Raw genomic sequence first — 22,947 nt, forward strand, 5'->3', positions numbered from 1 at the left:
CAAACCAACAGAGCCTTTTGACCTCCAGCATTACCACATGCGCCCTTGTCCGTCACACTGCAGAAGCCCAGAGAAGCAGAGTCCTTAAGCCAAACAGCCAGATGCTCAGCCGCAGACCCCAGCTCATCAGTGCCCCAGCATGACAGGTCAAAGGCCAATTTCTTGCTGTCACTGCCTACAGGAAATGACTACATCCTGCAGGACTCCAGCACTCAGCATGCTCAGCCAGCAACCGCAAGTGCTGGCTGCTCAGAAACTTGCACCTCAGCAGCCCAGAATGGGCACTTACTCTTTTGGTATGAGCAGGCGGCCATTTGACCACAGCTGGACGTTTTCGTTTTTCTTGCTCATCTTCCTCCTCCTTGGCTTCTTCAGCAATTGGAGGGAGAGCCAGAGGATAGAGGACTCTTGGCCTTGGCACCTGTGGCAAGAGGTGGATCATGGATAAGCTGTTACCTAGGGCGTATAATTTCATTTCCTATCGCATCTACAGCAACAGCACCTAAGGAGAACTCATGAACTTTGTTGGCAATGGCATTCTTAGTCACTTCAACCAGATTGAAATGGGCCAGGTCAACAGATCTTTACATTGCTAAGAAATCTGCTAGAAGCAAGCAACGTTGTCTATGCAAAACACAGCTTTTAGGTCTAGAAAGATATCAAATGGAAAAGTAGGAAAGAGACAGCAAGGCTTTTGAGACTGCTGCAGCAGACATGGAAAACCAGAAAGTGTTCAGAATCCCTTTCATTGCATGATAAGAGCCGGAAAATAGTGCAGAAGCATCCATGATTGCTGGAAAACTAGAAAATGAACAATGCATCTCCTCTTAGGAAACCAACAAACAAATAGATGGAAGTGTCATCGCTGCCTGTGTCTAAAACACTTGGATGCAGAGAGTGGATGATGTGAAGAGAAAGAGCCCTTGTGGTGAGCACTGTCATGTAGGCATCTAAGGAATTCTGCTTGAAGGTCCTTTATGTGCCTCCCCTTGTCCAATCTAAAGCTCCCTCAGTCCCTCAGCACCTCCTCACTGGCCTTGTGCTCCACACCCAGGCCCAGCTCCCGTGGCCTACTCAGCACACGCACCAGCCCCTCAAACACTTCCTGCTTCCCAGGGGCCCCCAGCTGCACACGGCATTCCAGCTGTGGCCGCAGTGGTGCCAGGCACAGAGCGACGCTCACTGCCCTGCTCCTGCTGCCCCACTGCTATTGACACAGGCCACAATGCCCTTGGCCTTCTTGGCCACCAGGCCACGGTCTGCCTCATCTGCAGCTTCTCCTGACCTGAAGCACCCCTGCCTCCTTTTGACCCACACAGCTCCCCATCCATAACGTTGCTTGTTTGACTTCAAATACAGCATCCACCATTTCAAGATGGCCTTCCTCTTCTGAGCAACACAAGACAGCTGTCAAGGACTTGCAGCTTCACCCCCACTGCAGGTACCAATGCAATTGCCAAAGCTGCAGACTTCAGCCCAAAAGTGATCAACAGAAACTTGCCCCTTCTGCTGTTTGCCTCACAAGGAGGCTTCGACACTGTGCGGTTCCTTTCTTTGGCTACACGCAACAAGAAAGGCCGGCCACAGCTTCAAGGACAGCAGAAACATTTCCTTGAACCTGAGCAAAAGCCAAAAGGCAGCTGTGCCAACAGAGACTCTATACGTTCGTGAGGAACGACTCAAGAAAACTGCAGAACACTTCCACAAGCCAAAGACACCTTTCCAAAAAGGGAAAACAAACCAAAAGAGCCTTTTGACCTCCAGCACTACCACATTCGCCCTTGGCCATAACACCGCAGAAGCCCAGAGATGGAGCTTATCTGAGCCAAACAGCCAGAAGCTCAGCTGCAACCCCGGGCTCTTCAGTGCCCCAGCATTACAGCTCATAGGCCAATTTCTTGCTGTCACTGCCTTCAGGAAATGCCTACATCCTGCAGGACTCCAGCAGTCAGCATCCTCAGTCAGCAACAGCAAGTGCTGGCTGCTCAGAAACTTGCAACTTTGCCTTGTACTCAAGACAGCCCCCCATGAATGGGCACTTACTCTCTTGGAATGAACAGCCTGTGGTGTGACCACAGCTGGACGCTTCCATTTGACTTGCTCAACTACCTCATCTTTGGCTTCTTCTCCAGGAGCAGAGGGTGGCAGGGGAGAGATGGTTCTTGGTCTTGTAACCTGTGGCAAGAGAGAAGCATGATGGACAGGCTATTACCCATCAATTATAACCCCATTTCTCCTTAGATCTATAACCACATCTGCTAAAAGGAAATCATCAGCTTTGTCGGCAATGTCATTCTAAGTCACTCCAACCAGATTGAAATGGGCCAATTCAACAGAATAGAATATGGCTATGTATTTGATATTCTTTCCTGGCTCTTTTAATGAGCAACATTGTCTCTGCAAATGCAGATTTTACTTCTTGAAAGCTCTAAAATAGAAAAGAAGAAACGAGCCAGCAAGACCTTTGCAACTCCTGCTGACACAATGAAAACCAGAAAGGGTTCAGAATCCCTTTCATTGCATGATAAGAGCCAGAAAAGTAGTACAGAGGCATCTTTGCTGGCTGGAAAAAGAGAAAATGAAGAGGGCTTCTCCTCCTAGGAAACCAACCAACAATAAGATCAAAGTGTCAGCTTTGCCTGTGTCTAAAACACTTGGATGCGGGGAAGGGAATTTTGGCAGGGGAACAGCCCTTGTGGTAAGCACTGTCATGTAGGCATCTAAGGAAGTCTTCTTGAAGGTCCTTCATGAGCCTCCCCTTGTCCAGGGTAAAGCTTCTCCAGCACCTCCTCACTGGCCTTGTGCTCCACACCCCAGCCCAGCTCTCGTGGAATTCTCTGCATACACTTCAGCCCCTAATCACTTTCTGCTTCCCAGGAGCCCACAGCTGCACACAGCACTCCAGCTGTGGCTGCAGAGGTGCCCAGCACAGGGCGACGCTCACTGCCCTGCTCCTGCTGCCCCACTGCTGCTGACACAGGCCACGATGCCCTTGGCCTTCTTGGCCACTGGGCCACAGTCTGCCTCATCCTCAGGTGACCTGCAACAGCAGTACCCCTGCCTACTTTTGACCCACACAGCTCCCCATCCACAATGTTGCTTGTTTGACTACAAATACAGCATCCACCATTTCAAGATGGCCTTCCTCTTCTGAGCAACACAAGACAGCTGTCAAGGACTTGCAGCTTCACCCCCTCTCCGGCCTCCAAGGCACATGCCAAAGCTGCAGACTTCAGCCCAAAAGTGATCAACAGAGAGTTGCCCCTTCTGCTGTTTGCCTAACAAGGAGGCTTCCCAGCTCCTCGGTTCCTTTCTTTGGCCACACACAAGATTGGCTCCCCTCAGCTTCATGGACAACACAAATATCTCCTTGAACCTGAGCAAAAGCCAGAAGGCAGCTGGGTCAACAAAGACTCTATGTGAGGAACCACTCAAGAAAACTGCAGAACACTTCCACAAGCCAAAGACACCTTTCCAAAACGAGGAAACAAAACCCAACAGAGCCTTTTGACCTCCAGCACTAACACGTGCGGCCTTGGCTATAACACTGCAGAAGCCCAGAGATGGAGCTTCCCTGAGCAAAGCAGCCAGAAGCTCAGCCGCAGCTCCAAGCTCTTCAGTGCCCTAGCACGACAGCTCATAGGCCAATTTCTTGTTGTCAGTGCCCACAGAAAATGGCTACGTCGTGCAGGACTCCAGCACTCAGCATCCTCAGCCAGCAACAGCAAGTGCTGGCTGCTCAGAAAATTGCACCTCTGCCTTGTACTCAAGACAGCACCCCCAGAATGGGCACTTACTCTTTTGGTCCGAGCAGGCGGTGATGTGACCACAGCTGGACGCTTCAGTTTTTCTTGCTCATCTTCCTCCTCCTTGGCTTCTTCAGCAATTGGAGAGAGAGCCAGAGGAAAGGCAGCTCTTGGTCTTGTCACCTGTGGCAAGAGGGAATCATAGGGTTAAGCCATTACCTAGGGCTTATAACTTGACTTCCTCTCGCATCTACAGCAACACCTGCTAAGGAGAACTCATCAGCTCTGTTGGCATAGGCATTCTAAGTCACTCCAACCAGATTGAAATTGGCAAATTCAACAGATGAGTACATCGCTAGGAATTCAATATTCCTTCCTGTCTGCTATAAGCAAGCAACATTGTCTATGCAAAACACAGCTTATAGTTCTTGAAAGCTCTGAAAAGTAGGAAAGAGACAGCAAGGCCTTTGCGACGGCAGCGGCAGACATGGAAAACCAGAAAGGCTTCAGAATCGCTTTCATTGCATTGTAAGGGCCAGAAAATAGTGCAGAAGCATCCATGATTGCTGGAAAACTAGAAACTCAACAAGGGTTCTCCTCCTAGGAAAGCAACCAACAATAAGATGGAAGTGTCAGCTCTACATGTGTCTAAAACACTTGGATGCAGAGAGTGGATGTTTATAAGGGAAAAAGCCCTTGTGGTGAGCATGGCCAGGTAGGCATCTATGGAAGTCTGTTTGAATGTCCCTCATGAGCCTCCCCATTTCCTGGCTAAAGCTCCTTCAGTACCTCCTCACAGGCCTTGTGCTCCACCTCCTTGCCTAGCTCTCGTGGCCTTCTCTGTGCATGCTCCGGCCCCTCTATCACTTTCTGCTTCCCAGGGGCCCATAGCTGCACACAGCACTCCAGCTGTGGCCGCAGTGCTGCCAAGCACAGGGTGACACTCACTGCCCTGCTCCTGCTGCCCCCACCGCTGCTGACACAGACCATGATGCCCTTGGCCTTCTTGGCCACTGGGCCACAGTCTGCTTCATCTGCAGCTTCTCCAGACCTGCAGCAATCCTGCCTCCTTCTGACCCACACAGCTCCTTATCTAAAAAGTTGCTTGTTTGACTTCAAATACAGCATCCACCATTTCAAGATGGCCTTCCTCTTCTGAGCAACACAAGACAGCTGTCAAGGACTTGCAGCTTCACCCCCTCTCCGGCCTCCAAGGCACATGCCAAAGCTGCAGACTTCAGCCCAAAAGTGATCAACAGAGAGTTGCCCCTTCTGCTGTTTGCCTCACAAGGAGGCTTCGCAACTCCTTGGTTCCTTTCTTTGGCCACACACAAGATTGGCTCCCCACAGCTTCATGGACAACACAAACATCTCCTTGAACCTGAGCAAAAGCCAGAAGGCAGCTGGGTCAACAAAGACTCTACAAGTGAGGAACCACTCAAGAAAACTGCAGAACACTTCCACAAGCCAAAGTCACCTTTCCAAAACGAGGAAACAAAACCCAACAGAGCCTTTTGACCTCCAGCACTAACACGTGCGGCCTTGGCTATAACACTGCAGAAGCCCAGAGATGGAGCTTCCCTGAGCCAAGCAGCCAGAAGCTCAGCCGCAGCTCCAAGCTCTTCATTGCCCCAGCATGACAGGTCAAAGGCCAATTTCTTGCTGTCACTGCCTACAGGAAATGCCTACATCCTTCAGGACTCCAGCACTCAGCATCCTCAGTCAGCAACAGCAAGTGCTGGCTGCTCAGAAACTTGCACCTTTGCCTTGTACTCAAGACAGCAACCCCCAGAATGGGCACTTACTCTTTTGGTATGAGTAGGCGGTGATATGACCCTAGGTGGACACTTGTCCTGTTCTTCCTCATTTTCCTCCTCTCTGGCTTCTTCAGCAAGAGCAGAGAGAGCCAGAGGAGAGACAGTTCTTGGTCCTGTCACCTGTGGTAAGAGAGAAGCATGAGGGACAGGCCATTACCTCTCACTTATAACCCCATTTCTCCTTGGATCTACAACCACATCTTGAAAGGAGAACTCATACACTTTGTTAGCAATGGGATTCTAAGTCACACCAACCAAATTGAAATGGGCCAAATAAACAGAGCATTATCCTGCTAAGAATTTGATATTTCTTCTCTGTCTGCTATCAGCAAGGTAGGTCATCTCTGCAAATTTGAGCTTTCTATTGTTGAAAGCTTTTAAACGGAGAAGTAAGAAAGAACCACCAAGGTCTCTGTGACTGCTGCGGCAGACATGGAAAACCAGAAAGGGTTCAGAATCCCTTTCTGTGCTTTATAAGGGCCAAAAAAGTAGTGCAGAGGCATCTTTGCTGTCTGGAAAATGAGAAAATGACGATGGCTTGTCCTCCGAGGAAACCAACAGAAAACAAGATTGAAGTGTCAGCTACGCATATGTCTAAAACACTTGGATGCAGAGAGTGGTTGTTTGGATGGGAAACAGCCCTTGTGGTGAGCACTGTCATGTAGGCATCTATAGAAGTCTGCTTGAATGTCCCCCATGAGCCTCCCCTTGTCCAGGCTAAAGCTCCCTCAGCACCTCTTCACTGGCCTTGTGCTCCACACCCTTGCCAGCTCCCGAGGCCTTCTCTGCACATGCACCAGATCCTCTATCACTTTCTGCTTCCCAGGGGCCCACAGCTGCACACAGCATTCCAGCTGTGGCCGCAGCGCTGCCCAGCACAGAGCGACGCTCACTGCCCTGCTCCTGCTGCCCCCCTGCTGCTGACACAGGCCACAATGCCCTTTGCCTTCTTGGCCACCGGGCCACAGTCTGCCTCATCTGCAGCTTCTCCAGACCTGCAGCAGCCTTGGCACCTTTTTGGCCCATGCAGCCATCCAGGCACAAAGCTGCCCATCTGACTTAAAATACAGCATCCACCATTTTAGGATGGCCTTGTTTTTCTACAGCGGCACCTTTTAAGGAGATGTTATTAAATAGATAGGAATAGAATTGTCAGTCACTCTGACTAAATTTTAATGGGCCTATTCTACTCTAGGGGAAATTGCTCTCAGTTCAGTGTTCCCCCCTGGCTGCCGTCAGCAAGCAACATTCTCTCTGCAAAACTGAGTTGGCAGTTTTTCTGGGCTCTGAGATGCAAATTAGGAAATATCCACTTATGCCTTTGTTATTTTCGTTGAAGGCGTGAAAATGGATTTTCTTTTGGACTCCCTAGCTGGCCCTCTACACTCTACTGGTACTGGCCCTGCTGACAGCTCGCTCTACGATTCTTAAAGACCAGGAACATGAAATTTCCCTTTCTCACTCACCTCACGATCAGCACCACTGAATACACGCTTCACGTGACCTGTAGTGGGCAAGGGAAAATGAACCAGATGCTGTGAGAAAACTGCTTGGGCTGCTGAATCGCACAGAAGAAGTCAACCCCAACAGAGATGATTTCCTGTTTCACAACTTCCCTCCAGGAGACACGTTTCATTCACACAGCCAGCAAGAGATTGGGACAGTATTCTTGGCTGTGCCTACACCTTGGCCTGTTTTGCCAGTAAATGAATACAAAGATGACCAAGAAAATGCAAAGTCTTCTTTAACACTCTATGCTCCTGTTCTACCAAAAACATAAAACATCTTCTAAAATCCTCTCCTTCAGGTACTTTTTTAAATTAATCAGTTGCATGCACTAATTCTCATTAACTTGCTGGAAACAGTTGCACAGAAAAGCTTCCCCAAGATCCCCTGGAGCTGTGGCAGTTCTATTGTGGAAGAGCGCAGCAGCAGCTCCAGGGTTAAGGAGCAGACACTCACTGCTTTGGAGTTTGCATTTCATTGCAAAGGGAAAATCACTATTGTTGCACTCAGTAAAGGATTACTTAGATAGTCAAATCCTTTCATGAGGAAATGTAGAACGAAAGAAGCTTTCCCTGAATGCTGGGAACATTTGCAGAGTTTTTAGAAGGCCCTTCAAGAACGTCTCCAGCAGTCTACATTTTCAAAGCTGTCTTGCTTGTCCCAGCAAACTGAGGAAATGACAGACTCTGCTGCCACAAACTCTCCTGTGGAGGGAACGGAAGCCCTGCAGGTTCCCTTGCAAATGCTGCCCTTGTGGCTACAGACACTCATTTTTCAGCTGAGTGTTTTGACAGGAGCTTTCCCAAACCAGTGGCATTCTAATGCTCTTTCTGTTTCTAAATCAACTCAGTCACTAAGAAAGAGCAGGAAGACATACCAAAGCCATCATTCTGGTTACACCCATGGAAAACCTCTACTTACGTGCCAGGTGAGTCACAAAATATACAGAATAAGTAACAGCATATGCTCCAAAAAGTGCAGGAGCAAGTTGCTCAATCATTGTAGCACTGCTCTGCAAGTTTGCAGGCTGTGCTCCAACAGTAGAAAAAGCAAGGCTCTTGTCAGTGCACAGGTGTTCACTGACAAATGCCTCACCCAGGAGAATGCTACTGCACTGAGCAAGCTCTAGGGCTGCTCTGACGCTCAGGCCTTCCATGCACTAAGGCAACCTTCTGATGTCACCACGACAAGGTGGCAACCATGCCCTGACATCACAAAGCAAACACTCTATGTTGGTCTGTGAATTTATGCCAGGCAATAACAACCTTCCCTACAGCAAACAGAAGACAGCCTGGGAAGTTCTCCTCCATCACAAAGCAGCACAAATTCCCCTCGTGGGCCAAAGCCTGTTGTTTCAAGGGATCCAAGAGTAACTCCAAGAGTGCACAAAGCACCTACAGCCTGTACCCCAACTGAGCACTCAGATGGGACACAAGCTAAGGAAACCAGACCAAGAAAATGGCCCACAGTATTGCACTTCTGAGAAACGACCCTTGTTTTTAACTTTTTAAAGGTTTCTTAAACCTTAACAAAGGACTGAATAAGGAAAGATTCCAGCACTGGGAGTCTCCATGACTAGCAGCCACATGCTCATCTACAAAAGGGATGCTCTGCCTTTAATACCCTTAGCCCCTCCCAAAGTTTTGTCTGTCAAATCTTTCTCTGCTGTCCTCTTACATCTTGATTGGAGGTCAGGTGTTATTAAGCCGTGCCTCGTGGTCACAAGCCAGCCCTCCCCAAAAGCCCTGACTACCAAGGCTATTACAAGGGGGATAAGAAAGAGGACTATGGGAGAACATTTTCTAATAACATCACTTCGCATTTGAACACCCACATAACATCTATCTCTTAACTGTGAGAGCCAACTATTTCATTACTCACCTAGAGTGCACAGAACCAGAAGAGAAGGCACTGTGGGCATAACAGATGAAATCATTCCTAACAAATCCTCCCACATATTTGCACATTTATTGGATATTACCCGGACACCTGTGAATGTATATCTCTGCCTTTCTTCCCCTTTGAAAGTAGTCCAACTGGCAACTTGTAGGGAAACCAAGGGCTTTGTGGGGGCTGCATTACTCTGCACACACCCTGGCCAACCATGGCAAGGAGCTTTGGTGCCTAAAAAGACCAACCAGAGGAAACAGCTGGAAAAGGTTGAAAGCTACCAAGCAGGGCCTGATGCCTGCTGCCAGCTCAGGGTTAGAAAGGAGGCATTACTTTATTTTAGCGCTGGGAGCATAGGGAATCCCTTCCCTAAGCCCTGCACACCCAGCAATAACACCTACTAGTTTGTATCCATGGAACTAAGACATATTCAATACTTTCCTGAAACTCCTAGGCTAAACATTACCCCAAATTTATTGACATATTTCAATGACTTCTCAGAATTTATCGACATCAGAGTAGGAGTGTTCTGTAGGTCCCTGGTGGTCGTTGCCACAGGTTCAGGAGGAGACCCATGCACAAAAGAACCTAAGACACAACTGGGGTTGTAAAGCAAATGTATTCCATTAGTTGCAGTAGCAAACAATACATACCAACTGTTGGGGTCTCTAGCTTGTCAGAGTGACCCCGAGAAAAGTTGCAAAGTCCCTTTTTCCAGCCTGGCGCTTGAAGAAGGAGTCAGGGCTCTTCATTTCTCAGTCTCGAGGTTGTTTATTGAATCTTATCTATAAAATTATTTCTCCTGTCCTGCCAAGGTCTGCTCAGCAAGACAGTCACAGGCATTCTGCCTGCCCCCGGGGCGGTGTTATGTCTTTATGCTAAAAACTATGCATACAATGTTTACAATTACTTTCCGATACCTATCACCTATGTTAGACAGTGAGCTTCTACTCTAAACCAATCTAAATGTGCCAACATCCCAGCAGAAGATGGAGGCCAGGAAGGAGAAAGGTAGGACATGCCCAGATCCCTCCATCTTGCCCCCTGAACCCCTATTCTAGAAACCCCAAAATCTACTGTTTCACCCCATGATAAATTCACTATCATTCTACTTAATTTACTGTGGCTTGCAGATATTCATCTATGGTTGGTAATTTGCTCCACGGGTCATAATCACAACCACAGGTATTTTTGGGCTCTGTGCCCGGGTCTCTGAGACCCCTGGCAGGGGTCTTGCCTGCTCAGGACAACCAGAGGGATGTCCTGGGTCCTGACAACCAACCCCTTGATTCCCAAAAATCTGCTGAGCAGGAGAAGGAGATGGAGCGTGGTGCTTGGTGGCAGGAGCAGGTAGGCAGTGCACTTGCAAGACATCCCCTGGATCAAAACCGTGTGAATCTCGTCCTTCTCACTCCTCTACCCCAGAACCAGGCTTGTATCTCCTGCGCAGGAGTGGAATTTTCCCAGTTACGGCATCAGTTCATACATGGCTGGCTGTGAGATGAGGCCATGATGACTCCATGACTCCCTGCCACCAAGGGCTCCATTAAACATTGTTCCCCTTTTTTCAAAGCTTGACTGCCCACCGATTGACCAACACATTGTTTCTCTTCCAAGGGTCAAGTTGCCACCTATTAAACAATACACTTTTCTTCATTGTCTTGTCAACCTGCTCAAACATGGATCAAATACGGCAGGGCCTCAGACACGACTCTGGTTCCTGACACAGTCGTTAGGGAAATATCCCATTCCTCAAATTCTCCTTTGGTGGTCAAGAGCCTCCTAAACACTTTCTTCCCTTTGAATGTTGAATGCATTCCAGCTACCTTCTTAGCAGGACCACTTTCTTTATTCTCAAGGCCAAGATAGCCACATGCACACAGTAAGCACTGCAGTGGGGGAATACAGGGTTCAGCACTGCCTGTTAAAGCTGAAGGAATTGACAAGATGAAACCCTATTTGTTACACTTATACGCCTCGCCCTCCTATTCTGGGAAGCAAACACAAGCATTTCATCAATACACCCTGCAAATGCTCTTGCTGAGAGAAGCCACATTGCTGTGTCAATAAAGCAGCTGGGACTCCGTTTGTTCATGCAGAGAAAGCCAATTCTTTATTCACATAACTCATTTTTATACCATTTTCACAGACCTCACGTTCAACTCCAACTGGCTGGTAGTTTTCTTGCCACACAATTCATTGCTTAGAAGGTGTTTTGGTGTGTACATGCTAAGACTCTCTCTTTTGAAGACTCACTCTTACTCAGGTGATTACATTTTTCCTTTGTGGACGTTCATGAGACAGAGTTCTTGTTTATAAGAGATGCAAACAGATTTCTTAGCACAATAGCTTGTTGTGCTAGCTGCACTCATTCCTAGGACTTTCCCCATGGGAAGTTAACTGGCTGCACGTAGAAGACGTAACAGGCCAGCTGGGAAGTTAGCAGAGCAAGGCCTGATTTTAGAAGGCCTTTCTTTTCTAATACCCCTACCTGTGTGCAACACATTGTGACTTTCTTTCAGAAATTAATGAAGAAAACACAGATTGCTGTTATGAGGAGAAAAGTTGTCCATTGTTTTTAAAGGTTGCAGAGTTCACAAGTTAAACCAATTGCTGCCAAGTTGGAGTTGTAACTATTTGCTGTTAATAATTTCATGTTGTAATCACCTGTTGTTAATAGTTTTTCTTTAATTACCTGCTGTTGATGGTTAGAAATCCCCTTCGTTGAGTATCACCCTGCTGCTACCTGGAAAATGGCACCCGGGGTTGTGAGGAGGAGGTGACATCGGGCTGGTATGCAAATGAGGAAACCCCAGACCAAACCTGGCAGGAAAAACCCCTAAAAAAAACGAGCCACCATGGAATTAAGAGATTGAAGTGATGTCTAGATGTGAGGAACAGAAACCAGTATCCGCTAAGACCCTTTTTACCTTTCACCCTAACCTAAAAGACATCGGCTAGAAAGAGGACCTCGAATGTCAAACTGAAAAACTGGGCAATGTCCTGGTACTCCCCTGAGGATGGAAGCCCCAGCTCTGCCTGCAGACCAGCGGACAAAGCTGCACTTTTCCTCCTCCGTGCCACTGGGAGCAGTGGTGGCATGTGCGAGACCCGTGGGTTCTCCCCACCCAACCTGATTTTTAATAAAGGCATTAAAGAGGAGAAGGATCTCCTGCCTTATTTATTTCAACTGCCTACTGAAATTATTCCGCACTCCCTTCCAAATCAGTTCACTCCTCAAGCAAAACTCTCAGGCACATGCCCGATTCCCTCTCTCCCAGCAGCTCAGAGCGGCATTGCACAGCGCTTGCTGTGCGCCAGAAAGCACAAAGCAGGCTGGCCTGGTGGCCCTGAATATTTCTGCAAAACACTCTGCATCTCACCCCTTTGCTCTGGCTCGGTGCAGAACTGCAGGATTGCAGGCGCTTCCTCCCAGAGCTGCGTGAGGCACTGGCTCCTGCAGATGTGACCTGCCAAGCTGTCACTGCCTCCCGCCGGCCTCGCTTTCCCTGGCAGAAGTGCCGTGCCTGAAGGAGGCTGCCCTGTGCTCCAGCCTGCCGAGCAGCCCGGCTCACTCCCCCGGTGCCCAGAGTGCTGCACACACTGCTGACCTTTCCCAGGAGTTACAGAGCAGGCGACAGAAGAGGAGGAACCCTCAGCCAGCCCAGCGGCCCTGGGCTGCCCTTCGCCTTGCTCTGCTCCTGGGCACACTCCAGACCAATGCCTCCAGTCCGGGCTGTGCCCAGCACGGCTGCGCTTCCCCTCGGGAGCAGCCAGCTGCCAGCCGGGCTCTGAGAGCCGAGGATTCGCCCGCTCCCGGGAAGAGGCACCCAGGGCCCGGCTGCTGCCCTTTGCAGCTACCTGGGCCTCCTTCCAGCCTGACTCTGCCGAGGCTCAGGCTGCTCCGGCCTCTGCCGGGGCTCTGCTGGGGCTCCGCAAGGCCGGGCCCGCTCGCACCTCACAGGCGCTGCTGACAGCTCTGCGCCACAGGAGACCTTCCCGAGCCCCCTCTCTGATCTTTCTGCTTTCTCACTTGAGTAAGGCTCTCCTTCTGCCAAAGACATTGCATTTAGGGATCCAATTCCAAGTGGCAGGAACCCAAATGCTCTCGAGTCACAGCTCAATGCCTGCATCTGCACAGGGTGTTTGGGCTGCCCCGCTCCTTTGGTTTTTTCCTGCAAATGCCATTGCCCTTTCTGCCTCAACTAGAAATACCAAAGTTAGGCAAAAACCAGCCAGCGGGCCATATTCCAAAGGCAGTATGGTCTGGAGAGAATGAATGAAGACGAGCCTTTTCCATTTACAAACCATACTAAAGAAGCCATTTGTGTGACTTAGCACCAGTAAAAAACAACTAGTAATTCAGAAGGAAGTTTTCTGAAGGGGTCAGAAGGAGAGGAAATCTTCCAAATGAGTTGAAGTTTCAGAAACTTTATTGAATTACTTTATTGAATTAATCCTTATATATAATCCTCTTCTATAATCCTAATCTATAATCCTAATGTACAAAACTCTTCAACAGTCCTACTCTAGAATTCTACTCTACAATGCTACTGTAAATTGCCTTTGGAGATAACATCTTGACATGAGTGTAACTTTCTCGTCTCCTAATTCTTCTTCCTCTTCTTGACTGAGTTGATCAGTTGTGACAGGATAGATGCTGGCTTGGCTGAAGTCACAAATGGATGCTGTCCATAGGAAAAAAACCAAAAAACCAAAACAACAAAGAACAGTGAACCAGGACTTTCCAAGCTCAGTGCTTCACAGACTCAATCAGGATTCCTCTGGGTCATAAAAAGACCCAGAAAGTAGAACAATGGGACCATCAGCTGTCCAGTTGTCATGTGCAGGACCTTGCCATCACAGGCAAACCTGGCCCAGAATGCCACCCATCTCTTTATTGTGATGGCTTCATCTCTCTGGGATTTTTGCCCTGCCAGTACTCTAGAAATGGTGCTTTCTGTCCCTGGGGTTTCTTCCTCTCAGGATACTCCAATGACTCACGTAGGCCCCTGCCTTTGAAAGACAGGCACTGTGCTGATTTCCACAGGGGGATAGAGCAGCGTCTACCTTTCCATGCCATGCCCCTCCTGTGCTGGATGGCACCTTCCTTCCCAGCAGGGCCAGCCCAGTGGCACTGGGTCCTGCAGTTCCCATTCTGCCAAAACCTGGCAGTGACCCTGGGGCAGTTCCCGTCTGCTTGAGCATGCCAGGCAGCAGATGGGGCTGGGACAAGTCCCTCCCAGCTGTCCCTGTTTGCGTGCCAGAAACCTCTAAGGGTGGGCTGGGGAGAGCAAACCAGGGCCCCTCAGAGGCTCAGAGTGAGCCCCCCACAGCCCCTCCTGCCCACAGCCAAATCTCTGACTGCTAGGCCAGGACTGGCTTCCTTGGGTTCCTTCACCATCATTTCATGTCTCCTTACCCTCATTGCTCTACTTCAATTCTTTTGCCGTTAGATAAAACTGAACACCCAACCAAATTACAATAGAGGGCAACAGAAACAGAGGACAGAGGACCTGTCCTTTCAGGAAATGCAGAGAGAGGTGGAGATATTCAGTTTTATGAAGAACAAGCCCAGGGAGACTTTTTTGCTACTTTCCAAGACTTCAGAGTGTCTTTGAAGAAAGTGGGGGACACCTTTTTTTACAGGTCCAGTTAGAATAGGATGTGGGCGAATATTTTTAAACACAAAGGAGATCTTATCAGAGCAGGTCTAAGGAAGAACTTGTCTACTCAGAGCATGGTGCCACCCTGGCACAGATGTCCCAAGAGCTTGTAGGTGCCCCCTCCCTGGAACCATTCCAGGTCAGGTGGCAAAGGGCTCTGAGCAACCTGATCTCTTTAAAGATGTCCCTGCTCATTGCAAGACACTTGGACCAGAGGACCTTTACAGGACCCTGCCAGCCCAGCCCAGTCTAGGATTCCTCACCATTTTCATTTGTAGAGCACCAAGAGTGGAGGTGAGAAGGAAGGGGGCTCATCTGATGCCTTGGACTTCAGTCGAGGAGGAGCCCATCCCTCAGACCCTGTTTCACCTGCAGCCCCTTCACACTTTACCTGCAGGAGCTCCATGGCAGACCAGCGCTCCTCCTCGTCTTTCTGAAGGCAGCAGCTCAGGAAGTCACGCAGCAAAGCTGAGAGGAGCTTGGGATGTCGCAGCTTTGGGGTCCCTACTGTGGCTATAAGGCGTTGAGCCTGCAGAAGAAGGAAACACGAGGCTCGCCCTGCTGCTTTCACATCTCTAGGTGCTCTGCCACATGTCTTTGTTTAACCTCTCTTCTTCAGTGACAGTTTCTGCCCTGGCAGAGACCCAGAGATGACTTTCCTTTACCAACCAAAACCCCAAACCCCGATGCAACCACAGCTTTTCCACCGTCCCACAGATCTTGCCTTGGCAGCTGATTTCATTGACTGACCTAGGTAGTGGGAACTACATCAGCAAAAGCACATTTGCATCTCTGAGGATTCACACCAGCTTGAGAGGCTTTTTGAAAAAGGGACTTTGCTATGATAACTAATTTTCAAGGATTAGTAGATGAAAGGTATCTCTGCAGTGCTTGTTGGTCCCTTAAGCACTCGTGCCATAGAACTCATCAAGCTTTTTGTGTTGTTCTTGAAAACAATATTAATTGGAAGAAAGGAAATCCATCTGTTTATCCCCAGGTAAGGAAACAAACATTTACAATCTCATATTCAACACAGAGTCATTAAGATGCCTGCGCAAATGTATTGGGATGAAAATGCCTGCTTGGGCACACAGGAGCCACCTGCAGCTCTGTCCCTCAGCAGTCTGAAAAATTCTGCTTCCCATTATGTGGAAAAGAAAAAATTGTCATGGTCAAAAGAAGAAGAGATGTCATCCCTATGGTCACCCTCTGCTTATTTGGCTCCTCAAGTCAATATATTAATGATTGGCTCATCCCAGAAAGTGCCAGGAAACACTGGCAGGTTTTGGCAGGCTCTCCACATCCCCAGGCTCTGTCTGGGGATGTGGAGAGCTTGGCGACGTGGAGAACTTGGCTTGGGCTAGGAGAGAAACATGGTCTCTCAGTGTTTCAGCAGCACTGCACAAGAAGCAGAAGAGACCCTGTGGCCTTCACACCTTCATGCCCAGGTTTCAGGCATGTTTCCCAGTGAGAAGAAACTGCACCGTGGGTTATGTTCTTCTCTAAAAACCACAGTTTTGGAAACTTTCTTGGATTTGGGTTTCCTTCTTTCACTTCTGGAAAGATAATAGCAATTCTAAGATGCTTGTTTCCTGTTACTGGGGCCATCTCCACAGACAAAAGAAGTGGAACCACTTATAACCCAAAGGCAAGTGTTGCCTGAGAATGGAGTTTGTTTGCATGTGGCAAGGCTTGAGTTCCCCCACCTGATGCAACCAAAACTACAGCAGATGCTGATGTGTTGCAGGGACATTCTTAGGAGGGGACCTTGGTGGAAGTAGTTCCAGCAGATGGCAATGGGGTTTTGTCCAATGGCACGCAGGACATGGGGCAGGTGAGAAAGACAGCGGGATCAGAGAGTATTTGCTCCTTACCGAGGCAGGACTTTGGTTGCAGTAAGGAGGTTCTCGTTCTACCATTTCAATTCCCACAATTCCAAAAGACCATATGTCCACTTTGGGGCCATATGGTTGACCTGTCACCACTTCAGGCGCCATCCACCAAGGAGTCCCGGCTAACGTGCACCGTCTATTCTGCTCAGGGGTGAGCTGAGTAGAGAGGCCAAAATCAGCTGAGGAGAAAGCAAAATACTGGTTTGATTTTAATCTGTGCAATTAGGAAACCAACAAAAGAATTCCCCAGCAGAAGTTTGGAAATGTGCTGCTGAATGTCCTGGCATTGGTGACTTTAAAAAGCGCCCCGTTTTTTCACTGCTTCCAGCAGTGGCTTTTGTTCTTTGGAAGCTTTAGACTTGTAGTTCCCTCCCTCTGGAAGGGACGCTCACAGAGCAACGCCACTCTTGACTGCTGGTTCCTTGTCATACCTCTGTACATGTGTCAACCCTGTCACCAGCTCACAGCGAGTGCCCCTGTACTACCACCAGCTCCATTTCTGGGGAGCTGGCCATCACTCAAAGCAGCCTCACAGCCCCCATCCCTGGAACGCTGCACCTGACCAAGAACATACCGACCTAGCTTGACAGAGCCGTCTGTTCTGAGAAGGATGTTGTCGCTCTTCACATCTCGGTGGATGATGTGGTTCGAGTGAAGAAAATCCAGTCCTCGCAGGCACTGAGAGAGAAAACAGAGAGAGGAGGGCAAAAATTAGTGATGTCATTTCATCACACAGGAAAGGAAACAAAGAATCTAAAAGATTCCCTCTCCAGGGGAAAGGGGAGTAGTGGCAGAACACAGTGTCATTGAGAGGAAGAGCTTGCTGCTCCAGCACTTGAAGAGCAAGACCTTTCTAAGGAAAGGCATGTCAGCTTTTTAAAAGAGCAGCAGCACCTGCTCTAGTAGACTGTCCCCTGCAAACCAGCCAGGATGACTGCTGCTGCAGTGCATGTGCTCAGAAGCAAACAGCATTTTAGCTGCACTCCTTTTTAGCTGAGGACTGAGCAAAACGAGTCTCTCTTTTTTCTTTGCTGTTCGTTTCAAATCCTGCCACGAGCACCTTTGCTGTCACAGGCAAGGAATGCAGTGAAGACAGGCAAAAGTTTAGGAAGATGGAGAACAGCAAATACAAGAGGCAGAGCTAGAGTACAACAGCAGGAAATAAGAGTACAAGAACTGAGTACAGTGAGTGCAGTGGCACTGGCAGGCGTTTCACTTGAGATGCTTTTACTTGCCCATAGCATACCAGCCACACAGAAACAAAGTCTGGCACATGAAATCACTCCAGCTCTGAGCCCCTGTTTCCCAGACAATCCTGCCCAAGCCCTCGGAAGCACAGATGGGATTGCTGACCTCCCGACTGATGGCTGCCATCTGCTCTTCAGACAGGAAGGTCTCACTGATGACATCACTCAGGGCGCCTCCGTCCATGTACTCTAAAACCAGCCAGAGTTCCTCACCCAGAAGATAGCTGAAAGAAGGAAACAAGGGTGTGGAGATGAACATGCATGGCTACATTGATTTTTTACTTCCGGGTTTCTTGTTTCCAGGTCCCTTTGGGACTGGACAGAATCAAAGGAATAGACATTCCCTCTCAGCTGTGCATTGTTTACAATCTGTGCAGTCTGGAGGAGAAAGGCACTGCTGTGAAAAAGGAGATGTCTTAGATGGGCAGCAAGTGAAAAGTGCAGTTTAGTAACAGCCCAGATAAAAACCTGTCAGGCATGGTGTTCCTGGAAATAAGCAGGTAGTCTTCCTGGCATGCATGACAATGGCAAAGAGGGGCAACGATCTAAGGGAAATCCACTTTAGGATTGTTCATTAGCATTTAAGAAACTTTAAAAAATCAATCCCAAAAAATGGGAAGGCAGCAAATTTTGAGGATACTGACTTAAGAAGATACAGCTGATCCAGGTTCTGAATAATTTTGGAATAATTTTCAAGCGTTCCAGGGAAAACCCATGCAAACAAGATGCACTCTCTTCTAATCCATTGGAGATGAATAGAGAAATATTAATAAGTAATAATGAACAGCTCTACTTCCTGCCACTGACCAAAGTGGGTTTTTAACCTCTCATGTTTGCTGTATGTAAATGCACATCCATGGGATAAGACCATGACCTCTCACCTGTCTAAATAATTCACAACACTGGGACTCCTATTCCTCTTCATGATCATGATTTCATTAACTGTTAGTTGCTTCCTCTGCAGTCCTTGAAGATTTATTTTCTTTATGGCCACCTAAAATGACATTGAAAATCAGTAACCTGAGAAGCTGGTGGCATGAGACCACAACACACATGGAGCAAGTGATTTTGCAATGACACAGCTGAGCTGTGCCAAACTGCCTTGTGATTAGGCACTGCAGTAATTAGGAGCTGACATTCCAACAGCCCATTTCTCTGCTTCCTTGGGGGCAGTTCCAGAACACATGGGGCCACTGACATCTTGCCTTGTCCACTTGGAAACAGTGGTGTCTCAGCTATCACCCCCAAACCTCTGACCATACTCTCTGCTGCTTTGTATGGGATTCAGAAGAAGTAATCTATGCCTTAATACTCGGTGGATACATCTTGGGCTGTGGGCAGGGCTTAGGGCTTTTAGGGACACCTTGCAGATCTCTCCCTACGTGCAGTTCCCAAGTGCACACTGCAGGTGGCTAAGGAACTACCAGTAACTTTCAGATGTATTTGCTGGCAGCCAGAAATGAGAATTCAGGACTCTGAAGCTGTAGCCCCAAAGAGCAGGGAGGTGCTCTAAGGCACCACCTTTATTTTGGCAACGAAGAGCGAGTGAGCGCCTCCTTCTCTGAAAGGAACCGCTGCCCTCCGTGCCTTTCTTCGGCAGCTGAGGAGGACAAAGTCCCAAACGTATTTCATGGGCTGGCACCAGTCTGTGCTTCTTGTGCCTTTTCAGCACAGCTCTACCCAAAGCTCCAGCCACAGCTCCCACCCCCCAGAGGGGAAGGCCCTCAAGAGCATCAGAGTCTGCAGGGGCTGTTGACATTTACCTCTCCTCCTGTGGCATTGTTGAGTGCTCTAACCACATGACCAAAACTCCTAGCAATGAAACAGAAGCAGAGAAAGGAGAAGCTGTTTAGCTCCTAGAGTGAAAGTTAGCCCATTTAGGAGATCTCTGCTGTAAATACCTAAAAGCTGCAGGATGCAGGAGGGCTCTGCCAGAAGGCAGATGATGTATGCTCTTCTCAAGTGCATGGGCACTGGGCCTGTTCATAAAGCGCTGGGGTTCAACTTCTAAAGGGAGTTTATTCTTTCCTCTTGCGTTTCACTTTCTAAATGGTGGGTTCCTATCCTGACCATAGAGTGTTTCCTTCCACAAACCAGGGGAAAGAAATGTTCCTGGGAACTGTTATCTCACAGCTTTGATAGGGGGTAGGTTGCTCTTTCTGGCAAGCAAGTTTCTTCTTTTTTCATTAGTGGGGCAGTATGATTTTGAGACATACAAAAATGCTAAAGAAATTAACACAGAGCTGTCCCACACTTGAGAGACAAGGATATCTTCCAGGTCCTGTTCCTTGATGCAGGCAAGACCTCGGCAGCATGGAGGTGTGTCTGACAATGCCTTCTGAGCACACACACAAATTCGGAGCAGCACCGAGAGATGGGAGAATCTGTCCCCAGTGTGTGAACATGTTTGCAGCTGGCCTGACTTCACGCTGGATAGACATTCCACCAGAAAAACACCTGGCCCATGGTTGTGCAGGAGTAACTGCGGTTGGACTCACCCACTGCCAATATGTTCCTTTTCAGTGTAGTTCATTGCAGGATTTTCCGTATTCACCATTCTCCCTGAGGGAAACAAAATGCAAGATGCTGACTTTAAAGCAGAGATCCCAGCTTCCAGGAGATACAAAGGGCAGCCCCACTGTCTGGTGCTCTGAGCCCTTTGTGGTCAGCTGGGTAACAACATCCAACGTCAATAGGACAGGCAGCCGGCAGTGCAGACGGCTGAGAGACTGATTTTGTACAATCCTTTGAAGAGTTCTCTTGACAGGAAACAAAGCACAGGGAGATGCATTTCCAGGAGAGAAGGACATCTTCTCCACCTTTCAGCAGTTTGCCAAAAGAATTCCTTTCCATTTGTAAACCAGAGCAGCTCATGCTATTACCAATCCCAACAAGGCTTTCAGCATCAGGACCCTCACCTGTTTATGAGCAGGCTGAGCTCAAAGGTGCCCCTCTCCCAGCTAAGGAAGGCTCCAGCCTCTGCAGTCCCACCAGCCCTCCGGGAGAGGGCAGCCAGCACAACAAGTCTGGCAAAGCCCAAGCATGAGCACTGACAAGCAGTGAGAAGAAGCCACAGCCAGCCTGAGCCCCATACAAGTTGTTGCCCCCATTCAGGACACAACAGGATGGGCTTTGAGATCAGCCACACTGAGGTGCAGATCAATGCCCTTTTTGTCCCAACAGGTGATGGTAGACACAGAATCCACGGGGCTCTGGTCTCAGCCCCACCAGGTCTTATCTGAGAGCACAGCACTGGCAGCTCTTACGGGCAAGAAGCAGACTCATTGGGTTGTGCTGCAGAATCACAAAGGACTTGATGTGTTTTCCTAGAGACTGATCTGAGCAGGGCTTTGGCCAATGGGTAGGATTGCAACAGTCATGGGAAAGAGTGGGTATCAGGTATGACAAAGTGCCATGGATCTGAGGACTATACCGTGGGTGGGCTGGAGGCTCTCTCCTGAGAAATGCCTCCAGTTAATCTGATCACATCACTTAGATGTGTCTCTTGGACACATCTTGATAAGCATAAAACTAGAAGAATAAATACAGGTTGTTATAAAAGTATCTGTTTTTTTCTTTGGGGGCACATGGAAAACACCTCCTGCTCTCTATTTGTCCTGTAACCTGATGTTCTTTCAAAAGTAGTTCTTATTGACAAAAATACAGCATTCTCATGAAAATAAACTGCAGATGTAGTAGTGGTAACAGTAAGTCACAAAATAGGCATCAACAAGATGTGGGGAAGAAGGGCTCCTTCAGGATGGAGAAAAACCAACTCCAGCAAAAAAACCCACAAGTCAACAACAAAAAACCCCAAAACACCACAAAAAAACCTCACAAAAACAAAAAACAAAAGGCTCCCACAAAAAACAACACAAAAACACCCCACCAAAAAAAAAAAAAACCCAGCCAAAAAGACAAAAATCCAAAACCAGTCAATTTCTGTGAGGTTTTTTTGCTCTGATGACTGGTTGGAAGTCAGGAGTCTAAGGAGGATTTAGGAAGCTGAAAATTCCATTCAGTTTGGCCACTAACAGACAGGAATTGCCTGGATTATTTGCTAGGTCACAGCCTTCTGCTGATCCAAGAACAATCCCTGCTTCAGCCTTTAGCAGAGAGGGAAGCTCAGACAAACCCAAGCCAGTCCCAGGTGCCCTCAGAGGCAGCAGGAACACCCAGAGCGCTCTCTCGCTGCCCTGGAGCACAGCACTTCCTCTGGGGAGTCCTAAATGGCCCTGTGACACCAAACTCAGGAGGAGCATTCGGTACAGCTGTGCTGACACCTGCACACAACACACTGTCCCTCAGACAAGAAACACACCAGACGTACCCAGCATCTCCAGGTACCCCTTCTCAGTCTGCTGTTTTGGAGAGACGAAGGAACTGCCCGAGCTCGAGTTCCCAGGTTTGACAGAAGGGCTTCCTCGAGGTAATGCTGATGCGGCAGCAGGTTCAGAGCCCATGATGTGCTGGTCCTGTAGCAATTCTGGTGGGCACTGTTCCTGTGCCTCATGCCAAACTTGGGGCCCTTCATTGCCAGACATTCGCTGGAAGTCTTTGCAGGCTGCCCGGTGAGGTGTCAACACTTGCACCTCAAATCAAACAGAACAAAGCAGTCAGAGACTACAGCTTGTCCCTGTCAGCCAGGAATCACCGACTGTGAGGAAAGGGAAAGAACAGATTGACAGGGGATACAGACAGCTTGCTTCAATCCTCCATCTGGGTCACCATGTTCCCCTGTAAAAACACCTCAAGAAACAAGGAGAGCAGAACAGGCAAGCAGGAATCAATTTAGATGACTGCTGGCCAAAAGGCCAAAGGACAAGTCCAACCATCCAGGGCAGCAGTGGGGATTCAACACACCAGGAAATGTCCTTCAGAGTGACTGTAATACACACGACAGCAGGATGGCACTCAGAGGCATCACCCCACTCCCTGCTGCTCTGTACTAGAAAGGCAAGAAGGGCAGAAACCACCGGTTTGGTGACTGCAGTGGCTATCCCTCTTTCACTCACTTGCTTTTGTAGAGACTGAGAGAGGCGATTAGCTTTATCTCTGATGATTTTAATTTCTTCCTCCAGCCTCTTCTCCCTTACCTTGTTGCTAGCCTCCGAATCCTGCAGCTCTGCCTGCACATGGTCCTTGTTAGTCAGTAAACAAGAAGGGAGAGGATGTTTCATGAG

General features: G+C 48.6%; 1 protein-coding gene across 1 annotated transcript; it reads right to left on the reverse strand.

The window, feature by feature from the left end:
- Positions 1–30: 30 nt before the first annotated feature.
- LOC132342053 (serine/threonine-protein kinase PAK 1-like) lies at positions 31–22,227 on the reverse strand. The gene is made up of 9 exons (XM_059874242.1): positions 22,095–22,227; positions 22,034–22,047; positions 18,646–18,758; positions 17,871–17,988; positions 17,096–17,195; positions 16,500–16,696; positions 15,017–15,154; positions 2,044–2,175; positions 31–57 (listed from the first exon to the last, which is right to left on the reverse strand). Exons 1-9 carry the CDS (start codon positions 22,225–22,227, stop codon positions 31–33), a joined length of 972 nt encoding a protein of 323 aa, XP_059730225.1.
- Positions 22,228–22,947: the final 720 nt, after the last annotated feature.

The sequence above is a fragment of the Haemorhous mexicanus genome, chromosome Z, assembly GCF_027477595.1.
Source record: "Haemorhous mexicanus isolate bHaeMex1 chromosome Z, bHaeMex1.pri, whole genome shotgun sequence".
NCBI lineage: Eukaryota > Metazoa > Chordata > Aves > Passeriformes > Fringillidae > Haemorhous > Haemorhous mexicanus.